Source organism: Micropterus salmoides, unplaced genomic scaffold (assembly GCF_014851395.1).
Source record: "Micropterus salmoides isolate LMB-PRFRI ecotype aquatic unplaced genomic scaffold, ASM1485139v1 Ms_hic_scaffold_3, whole genome shotgun sequence".
Lineage (NCBI taxonomy): Eukaryota > Metazoa > Chordata > Actinopteri > Centrarchiformes > Centrarchidae > Micropterus > Micropterus salmoides.
Window position 1 is genome coordinate 27477767 of NW_024042261.1, and position 11055 is coordinate 27488821.

Consider the following 11055-nt stretch of genomic DNA (forward strand, 5'->3'; position numbering starts at 1 on the left):
GAAAATCATGGGTAATCTCTCTTTGAAGGGTGACTCTGAATTCAAGGTAAGACATATTTTCCAAAAACAACCTGTGCCTTTAAGATCACTCAATTTTATATCCATTTGTTCTTGCTACATTCTGCAAATAGCAAAAAAATAAAACAGTATGCCAATATTTCCTACTGGTAAAGAGAACATGCATACAGATTATATATATCAGAGTATTTTCACAGAAGACGCCACCTGTACAGAGGACGCAATCACCCATGTGATATGGTAATGGCCAATCTGTGTCAATCAGGATTGTTGCAGAGGTGGAGATGATAGCTGGTGGAAAGCCAAGACTAAGATGGAAAGCCAAGACTATCTATGTATTTAAGGAGAGAAAGGCCTGAGTAGAGAGAATGAGCAAGGCAGCGAGATATAGATAACTCCCACATCCCCCTCACTGGGGATCCATTACTATCTTCCCTTCGCTGTGAGGGAAAGACACACTGCTTCAAGTCTAAGTCCTAAGGTAAGCTTTTAGAGCAAGACCAAATGTCTCCAACATTGTGTTACAGAAAAATGAATAATTCAAAATGCCACTGCTTTTAGTTTGGTTCTCAGGAACAGATGGTCTACCTCACACTTAAAAAAAAGGGAAAAAAAGAAAATGAATTGGTCACTGTGCCAATGATTATTGTTCTGCTCTTTCTGAGGCATTATTTTCAGCACATAATCTAGACAGCATGAAAATCCTACTTTATCATTGGTCAGGAGCAGTCAGAAATAACCTAATGACACACATGTTGTTGCACATGCTATACTTAAATCTGAGGCATCAGGATAAACCCTCACTTTCAGCTAAAAGCAGATTTATGTCTTTCGTGAACTGATTTGATCCACGCGGGGCAGGAGTCGCCATCATGGCATAAACCTGAAGTAAACATCTAAAGAGCAATCTGAGAGCTCTCAGCTAACACCCCGGGGTCTCAAACCAGGACAGCTCAAAACGCTAATGCAGGATGTGGATGAATACTAATCGAGCCATTAAAATGTGCCATAGCACCTCCAGTCAGTCCTGACAAAAACACACACTTTGTTTACAATAAGCGTAAATCATTCCATGCTTGGCCTGTAAACTAATCCTTTCAGATATTATAATGGACTTCAGATTATATTTTATTAATCTGTAAGGAATCTGTGAAGAGTACAAACGGACACATCTGACAGTGTTTGTCCACAGAAAATGTATTTTGATTTTGAGGCAGTGTCTCTATAGCCCAGTGGCATCCTGGTGGTGAACCCTGTTTTAAAAGCATGAAAAAGGATTCACTGGCCATTTCAAATCCAAACTCATGTAACACAGTGACATCACTCTGAACTCTTCTTCTTCTATCATAACTGGATTTTTTAGCACAAAAAAACAAATACTGCAAGAGAGTTGACCTCTTAGAAGATTACTCTTGCAGTTTAATGTTGCATTTTCATGAAGTTTCTATCCTTTCGGGAAAAAAAGAAGAATGGCCAAAATCCAAGCAGCAAACTCAAAAACATCTAGTATTAAAACTGAGGAGATCATGTTAAACAACTTCTGTTTTTTGGGTCAACCTCCAAAAACACTGGAACCTACCCTTCCCATAATGCAACTAATTGTCTACTTTTATTATAACCCCTGCCATTACCCAGGCTTTCAAAATCCACATCCCCGATTTCAAACACAGGCTTTCTGTTAAACATATAAGGTCTCGAAGTCCAAACTGAGGTAACCCTTATGACATCACTATGACATTATAGTGACTTGCCATAGTTGTCACACAACACATTTTACAGCTGTTGTCGCATCAGAATGAGCTGATCTTCAACGTGTGAGAAATCAGTGGAATGCCACTTTAACTGTGACTCAATTTTAACATTTTACAAAACAGGTTGTCAAATTTTGTAAAGCAAAATCTTAAAACCGAAATCGTAGGCACAAGACAGAACCTCAACTCCAGATTTGATTCTCTGACTTTACTTTATAGAGATGGTACATCAAATTAAATGATTTGAGTTTTTTGATTGACTCTCAGCTTACGTTCAAAGCACACAACGATCACGTTTCAGAGAAAATTAACTTAAGGGTCTTGAATTGCTTCAGACTTTCCTTTACACATATTAAGCAACATGCCGCACATTTTACTGGACTATGCTGAGCCTGCTTAACAAAATTCATCTCAAACTAATCCTCCTCCTTCATTTTAAAAGCTGTACAAGTAGATTTTCCATAGATGCTCCACTATGTTCACCAGCTTGTCGCTAACTTTGTCTGTCTGCTGTTTGGTGCTAGGCGGATAGTGTACTGTGGGTTTTTCTCTTTGCTGAAATTAGCTGCCTGCTGTGGTTGCAAACATTGCTGCTGAGAGCGGTGAAACTGAGCCAAAACAGTAATGTTGTGAGCCATAAAACCCACAACAATGAGCTGAAAGACAATAAAATTCTCTCTAGAGCTGAGGGGAACTGCAGAGTCTCATGATAATAGTCTGGTGATCCATTGATTCACTGTTAACATAAAAAAATGACCAGTGCAGCTTTAATCTAATGTCCTCTGAGGGACTATAAAGTTGTGCTAGCTCATATTTTTAATAATATATGTGACTGTATTAATTTGTGTGGCTGTGTGTGTTCACCTCAATGAGAATTCCTGAATAAAAAAGTTTAACCAATGTAGTATAAAATCATTTGTAAATTAGCTTTATGCTTTTTCTTTACTTGTGACTGTATAATCCTTCATACACTTAAATGGCTCTGAGACAACCGCATTGGTTTCAACTTCAAATGCATTTGTGTATTGTTTAAAACAGTTCTTTGTCTCTTACATTCATTGACTACTCTGATTACTTCCTTTTATGGTGCCCAAACTCTCCGAGGAAAATCTTGCATATACACACACACACACACACACACACACACAGAGATGCTCACAAGTCTTTGAGCTAGAATCCAAGTCAAGTCTCAAGTCTCTCGTGGTTATTACGAATACTGTATCACCTGCTGCGTTCAATCCAGGTTGCTAATAAAACTGCATGGCTATAAGGAATTCTCTAACTGTAACCTGTTTTTCATTTACAGAGCACAACCATGTAATGTGCAATGCAATTATTGATAGCTTATTAAATACTGTAAGTCAGCACACTCCACAGTGTGTGTGTGTGATATATATATATATATATATATATATATATATATATATATATATATATATATATATATATATATATATATATATATATATATATATATATATATATATATATATATATACATATATATATATATATATATATATATATATATATATATATACATATACATATATATACATATATATACATACACACACACACACACATACACACACACATACACACACACATATATATGTCTGCCATTAACAACACCATTAACCATTAATGATGGGTAATTTTAATCCTTTATTATACACATTTATAGCGGCTGTAGTCGAGGCTCTCTGTTTTGTGATGTTCCCTCTCCACTGTTATGAGTTCCAGCTGTCCTTGTACTCTGTGTCCTTGTTGCTGGCAGTTGGTTTGAATGGCATGAATGTCACTATGACAAATTCTTGCTTATTCATTTTGTTTGGTGAGTGTATATTTTAATGAGACGGGACGCTTTTAAAAATATCAAAAGCAATTTTAACGTCAACTTGGAAGAAATTATCCAGCTGTGATTTAAATTCAGAAACACAGGTGTGGGGCTCATTAATGAGGCTTCATGGTACAGCTATGCAATAGAGTCAGTGTGGCACCATACTGATCTATTACAGAGAAAAGAGTTTTGTCAAAAACAGCAAACAACTTCAGGTGGCCAAAGTGACAGCACCAACTTGCTCTTCTGACAAGTGTGCAATCAGTGAGAAGTCTATGCCACCTTGAGCACGACAGCAACACATTTTCTTTGTGAGAAAGAATATTTTTGCAATAATGTCAGCTTCGTGACAAGAAGATTGTAGTGCAGAGGGTTGAAAGCACCTTTCAGCAAAAAGAAACGCTGCCAGTTTTTTTATTTTGTGACACAGAAAAATAAACGGGCGATAATGGGGACCTCTGTGAAGGTATGTTTTCAGTCGGATCATAAACGCGGCCCATTAGAGCCCGCAGTAGCTCCTTCGAGATCTCAGAGTGCATGTGGGAATTCAGTTTGAGTTGAGAGTTTGACTTGATTTGTGTGAAAAATATTAATCTAGGGCATTCTGGTGTGAAACTGCTTTCAACTTTATAAGGGATGAACAAGTAGGGAAGGATATTGGCTACTCATGTAGTAGAGCTTCAGAACAAATTACATAAACCCGAGGAAAAGATATTTCACAAACTGCTGCTTCACTACATTTAAACTGTTGTCACAATTCACAGCTTTGATTGATATGTTGCAGCAAATCACAGCATTTTCAATAGATGAGACAAGAACAGAACTCTTTTTTATCCAAATAGAAGCTAAAATGTGCAACTGAACACATGTATTGCTAAAAAAACAAATCATTGTTAAACCCCCGGAAGTTAGGGTAACACGCATCATCTTTGTGCCAAAGCCATGTCAGAGCATATGAATCAATGAAACCTTTTTAAACACATCTTAACAAACCTCACAGACCTTCGGCGTGAGTGGCAAAAGAGAGCCAAGAAAATCCATAAGAGTGAATGGCAGGCAACCTTGAGCTGTCGTCCAATATGGAGGGGCTTTGTGAATGAGTGTGCCGGCCTCATGCAAGGTTATCACTCTTTAGTACGCTCTCAAGGCTATCCTGTGCACAAATGAATGTGTCAGGGCGAGAGGCAGAGGTGGTTTTCAGGGAGAAATACAGTAAATTTAACAGCTCTACTCATGTGAGGCTGAAATTGAAACCGATATGTTCTCTTTTTATCTGCTTTATAAAACACTTTTATCAGGTGGTATACAATTAACATGTTTTGCTGCCTCTTTTTGTTCATGTTGTTATAAGTGAGGTCCCTTCTAATATTTATAATATTTATTTATTGACCCTCTCATTAGTGCGCCTACAGTATATGTTGATCGCCTCCCTTGACAGCCGGCTGGTATTTATCTAAAGTCTAATGAGAAGACTGTTAAGCTGTTCTTGTTAACATACATTTGTCTTGTTGATATACTGTACACATTTTTTTCTTCCAGTATCGTTTCCTGTATTTTTTTTCTTGTTGATATGAATGATTGTGAATAATAATTTTCGATTTCCTTTAGTGTCATTTTCTACCTATGTCTACTACAGGCATTGAAAAATTATCTAATGCCCCTAGATAGCCTTACTGTGTGATGTGAACCTACTGTCAATAATATTGGGAAGTTTTCTGTGTTTGTTGCTTTGTATGGCATTTGTTTTTTCATATTTAAAGAGCTCACTGACTTTAAATCTGTAACAGTTGAATTTTTGACCACTTGGGCAAACAGTTTTGACACATCCAGCAGTTACAGAGCAACATCATTCATTTGGAGTCTTGTATTTGTTTCTACCTGGCCAATGTAAGTCCAATATTCTTTAGCCATTAAAATCTCCACTATGCTCACCAGCTAGTTGCTAACTTTGTCTGTCTGTTATTGGTGCTGAGCGGGTAGTGTACAGTGGGTTTTTAGACCCTTTTGACTGAAAAGAGCTGCCTGCTTCAGCCAAAAACGACGCTACGAGTGCCAGGGGAGTAAACCAAGATAGCTGGGGTCCGGACAGCTAAACAATGAGCTGAAACTCCCTATAAAGCTCAGTAAAGCTGAGGGAAGCTGCAGATTCAGGTAATAATTCTTGTAGATTCTTGAAAAATATCGATTATAGCTGCTTTCATTTGTATGCATAAGAAGTGTTGCTGGTGTTCTCTGAATGCCGGCTTTTTCCCGGGTAAGAGCCTACAGCCTATATGCTGTATGTATGGTGCTTTACCTGATGAGGGTCAAGGACAATGTGCAGGATTCTTTGTGCCGCTTATCCTGCGTACAGGGTCGCGGGGGGACTGGAGCCAATCCCCTGACATCGGGCGCAAGGCGGGGTACACCCTGGACAGGTCGCCAGTCCATCGCAGGGCCACACATACACAAACAACCCCTCATGCTCACACCCAAGGACAATTTAGGGTAACCAATCAACCTAGTCTGCATGTCTTTGGATGGTGGGAGAAAGCTGGAGCACCCAGAGAGAACCACGACCTTCTTGCTGTGAGGCGACAGTGCTAACCACCGCACCACCCTGCCTCTATTTCAGTGGTATTAATAGAATTAGAGCTACAGACTTAACTCATTATGATCTGATCGTGTGTTTAAGGATGATTAGATGCGGTAATTGCATGTAATCTGTGAGAACGTCTTCATTTATTCACAAAGCAAATGACAAAATCCAGGGAAAACAAATGAAAGCCCATTAGTGCCGCACGCAGCTCTGATAGACAAGTTATCGCATTGGTCCTAATTGCAAACTCTGACACATGCCCACATGTTTCCTCGTGGCATCTCCTACATTTCTGCCTCATCAAACACACACAGTTAGTAGGGTAAGAGCTGAGGGGGTGATGTACATCACGTCTTGAAAACTCCGTTGATTCAGGCAATATTCTGCGTTTCCTGGCTCCTAACAGCAGCATTACATAACGAGGGCAGCTTTCATTAATTAGCATTTCTGAATATTAACCCTGCATCCTCCCCAGGGGCAGAAGTGTACTGCTGTCATGCTAATGTGTGAAAACAACAAAGCCGCAGAGGGGACGTCTCTGTTTTGTTTCAGATCTTGGTGCCTTTTAGGGACAGCCAGACTCGGAGCGAAACACATACAAGAAGCTGGACCTGTCTGAGCTCCCAGCTTGATATCTGGTGGAAAAACACAACTATCTACCTGTTAGCCAGACTGCTCAGAGACTAACTTTACAGTTAAAGTGAGACAGCAGCAGAAGGCTGGCAGCTTGTCTGTGGGGCTGGTGGCTGTCTGCAGAGATTCACTGGTGTCTTTTTCAATTTCAATTCATTTGCATACTTAAAAAGGCCAAAACATTCGAGGAGTTCTTGTGACATTGCCAAGTAATCTCTGCGGGAGGGTGATAACATGCCACAGCAAACCACATTTAAAGCAGAGAAGTCAGGTCTGAATTTCTTCTGGCAACAGTCTGGGCTTTTTGAGCCTTTATTTGGCAACTGTCCTCCTCGCCTGTAATCTAATATCTAAATGATGTCATCACCGACTGTACCAGAAGTGGGACATCATCAACATCCGGCAACATGACTCAAGCCTGTGGCATATAGTGGTTTCATCATCCGTGCTTGTTTCATTAAGATGGACTGTGAGAGGCTTTAGTCAGCCTTCAGCCATATTTGTCACTCTGTAATAAGCAGCAGGATAGAGTGGACACAAATCACCAGTGAAGGCTTGTTTAGCATCGATTAGTTCCACACTGAGCACGCCAACAGCGGAGTCTGAATGCAGCTAAAGATAACTGAAATTTCAATGAGGTGTATTAGGGTTCACACTGATGACGTCTTAATTGAGATTTGGTTTGTGTGTGAGAAAGAGCTGCTGTGTTAAATCAAGCGCAAGATGGAGACTGTTTTTGTTTTTGCTCACAATCAAACAGAGGTACGAGAACACACGTAGAAAACCCCCACCACGCGTCTTCAGAGACGTTATTGTCCTGACAAGCCAACACAAACAAAACATAACTCGCTTTAACACACACATTTCTTATTTCCTTTATATAAAAAACAACGGGAAAAAAATTCTACCAGTGGGGTATTTGTCTCAACACAGATCCTGCTGAGGTCATGGAGCCCATTTGAATCATCCTCTCAAGTATTTTTATGAAAATACACATCACCCTATGGGAATGTGCAGCATAATAGTGGTGGGAATGAGAGAAAATATCTCCACATTAGTGGATGTAGGCAGATGGTGTGGATGCTGAAAAGTACCTTTAATGTTGAGATGGCACCATTTTATAATAATGAAGCAGAGCAAGTGGCATGAGGAGTGGCAGAGCTTGGGGTTAAGAGTGAAATTATAGTAAGTCAATGAGGATGTAAAAAATGACTAGACTGATAAATTAACAGCTTATTTCATATACTTGTATTAATGTATATTTAATCCTATACAGGACATGAAATTACAGTACTGAAACGCCATAGATATGTTTGAGAAACAGTTGAAATGTCCGCAGGAGAAGACTAACAACTTTATTTTTCAACCGTCACAATTCTTTAAAGCTACTATAATCAATATTTTTTAAATTAACAAGGGCTCACCAGACAAGTTGTAAGTGAAAGAGGTCACTTGTAGTGACCATCTCACTTAGAATCATCGCCCAACTTTGCAGTTTCCCTTAGCTCTACAAAGCGTTTTATCATCTGCCAGCTTTTTTTGGTTTCACAGCTTGCAAATACAGTCTTAGTTCACTTAACCTGCTTTTATCAACATTTTTTTTCCCAGCAGTGGTATGCTGTTGTTTTCATTAAAAGGTCTAAACTCTCACTGTACACTGTGCCCGTACTCAGCACCAAACAGCAGACAAACAAGGTTAGCAACTAGCTGGTGAACATAGTGGAGCACTTGGCTGCTAAAGAGCCAAATACACTGCTCAAAAAAATAAAGGGAACACTTAAACAACACAATGTAACTCCAAGTCAATCACACTCCTGTGAAATCAAACTGTCCACTTAGGAAGCAACACTGATTGACAATCAATTTCACATGTTGTTGTGCAAATGGAATAGAAAACAGGTGGAAATTATAGGCAATTAGCAAGACACCCCCAATAAAGGAGTGGTTCTGCAGGTGGTGACCACAGACCACTTCTCAGTTCCTGTGCTTCGGTCACTTTTGAATGCTGGCGGTGCTTTCACTCTAGTGGTATCATGAGACGGAGTCTACAACCCACACAAGTGGCTCAGGTAGTGCAGCTCATCCAGGATGGCACATCAATGCGAGCTGTGGCAAGAAGGTTTGCTGTGTCTGTCAGCGTAGTGTTCAGAGCATGGAGCCGCTACCAGGAGACAGGCCAGTACATCAGGAGACGTGGAGGAGGCCATAGGAGGGCAACAACCCAGCAGCAGGACCGCTACCTCCGCCTTTGTGCAAGGAGGAGCAGGAGGAGCACTGCCAGAGCCCTGCAAAATGACCTCCAGCAGGCCACAAATGTGCATGTGTCTGCTCAAACGGTCAGAAACACACTCCATGAGGGTGGTATGACGGCCCGACGTCCACAGGTGGGGGTTGTGCTTACAGCCCAACACTGTGCAGGACGTTTGGCATTTGCCAGAAAACACCAAGAATGGCATTTACATAGACAAATCAAACCAATATGTACTACTCATGCAAGATACTAACAATACAGGGACCCACTTGTAAAAACCTTGCTCCGTAGCACTACTAGTGGTCAAAAACTCAACAGGGTACCTTCAAGGGATTCTATCAAAAATGTTGTGTAGCCTATGTTATACCTTAGAGCCAGACTGATGTATAGTATCAGTCTGGCTCTAAGGTAAAATATGTAGCTTGTGGTGTCAATAAATATGTATTGGTTCATTTCACGTAAATTAAATTTGCTAAAAGATTAAAAGTGAAACATGCCATTCAGATTTTTAATACATGATCAACTATACTGCAATATTTCTGAGAATTCAAAAAGACATCTGCACTCTCATGAATTGAGTCCTGCTTTTATTTTGGGTTTGGATTAAGGCTAGGAAATGGACTGAATTGTTATTAGAACAATGGTTAAAAAAAAATGTAATCCCTTTCTCAAAAGGTAATCAAAATGAGCTTAAAAGCATTTTTAATGTGTGCATGCTCTAAAACATGTTTCGGGGGAGGGGTCCCCGAAGGTCTATGTGCTCACAGCTGAAAGATGTGAGTTAAATGGTTTTACTTTTTTGACCTCTCCTGCTGCCCAAAGGCATCCCTGTGTGAGTTAGTCAGTGCTCTGGGAGGCACTGACAAAACGTGCATCTCCTTGGCATTCAACCATGATATTTATATATTGCAAATGAATGCATGTGTGACATTTCCCTTTTTAATTCATTTTGTTAGGAGGATGCGCTCAGTTCCCACAGCTGTCTGGGAAAGGTGTTTGAAATACAGCATTTACATCCATCCGGAGGGACATAAAACACGATTAGACAAGTCAAATACAATGTGAGGCTGTGTGTGAGGGGGGGCTAGAGAAAGAGGAGGCATCCTTAGAAGACATTTTCGCTTAATTATATAGGTATATATTTTACCTGATGTGATGGTGATAAATGAGACAGTCACAAGTAGTAAATGCCCAAAGTTCATCTCCACACTCTCCCGATGTCAGATCCTCTGTAGTCTGCAGCCTCTTTACAGTCCACTCAAATTAAGCAATTAAATCAAATTGCCAATCGCCAAAAAAATCGCAAAAATTGAACTTAAACCTGGTAAACAGAGCCGGTTTGGAGACTGAGCCTAAGATGGAATATTTAAAGCGAGTAAAATCATCCCCTAAAAAACTTTGATGTCACTCCCAGAAACCCATGACAGCAGCAGGATGATAATCAGCAGCAGTAGCTGCACCGCCCCGGAGAAACCTAACAAAACTCAGCAGCAGCACTTCTTCATCCCCACATGGTCACACACACGAGATGTCCTGCTGCTGCTCAAAACAACAACAACAAAAAAGGAGTTTTAACTATATTTAGCCCGGTCATAAATAAAATAATTCCTCTGTCTCTCTCTGCTCTGATCCGCCAGTTCCAGGTTGCGGCGTCAGTTTGAGCGAAAATAAAGCGCTGCACAGGCGGAGCTGAGCTGCGCCCTCCCTCCTATCAGCACCAAATCCTCGCCAACCTCCAGCAGTCACAGCTTTAAAGAGACAGAGACGACATCTGCCTCCTGTGGGTGTGCATGTGTGTCAAATATTTAGCTATATGAGCTATATCCCCGTAAGACAGAATGAAGAAGAATGACATTTTTTCTGGTCCTGTTTTAAATCGATTTTCTGTGCTAGGGCCATTATAGAAGTTATAAAGTGAGGCTTCAAGGTCAAGGGTTAAGTTTTAGGTCGTGAATAAAATTGATTTTAAGGTTTTAGGCTG

At 40.2% G+C, this 11055-nt stretch overlaps 1 protein-coding gene across 1 annotated transcript in view; it reads right to left on the minus strand.

Moving 5' to 3' along the window:
• LOC119883183 (roundabout homolog 2-like) overlaps positions 1 to 10745 on the minus strand; it is a 93393-nt gene extending 82648 nt beyond the window's left edge. Inside the window, exon 1 of the mRNA XM_038693744.1 lies at positions 10222 to 10745. Coding sequence (XP_038549672.1) covers positions 10222 to 10276 — 55 coding nt within the window. The 5' untranslated portion in view covers positions 10277 to 10745. The remainder of the gene's footprint in view (positions 1 to 10221) is intronic.
• Between the last annotated feature and the right edge of the window lie 310 nt (positions 10746 to 11055).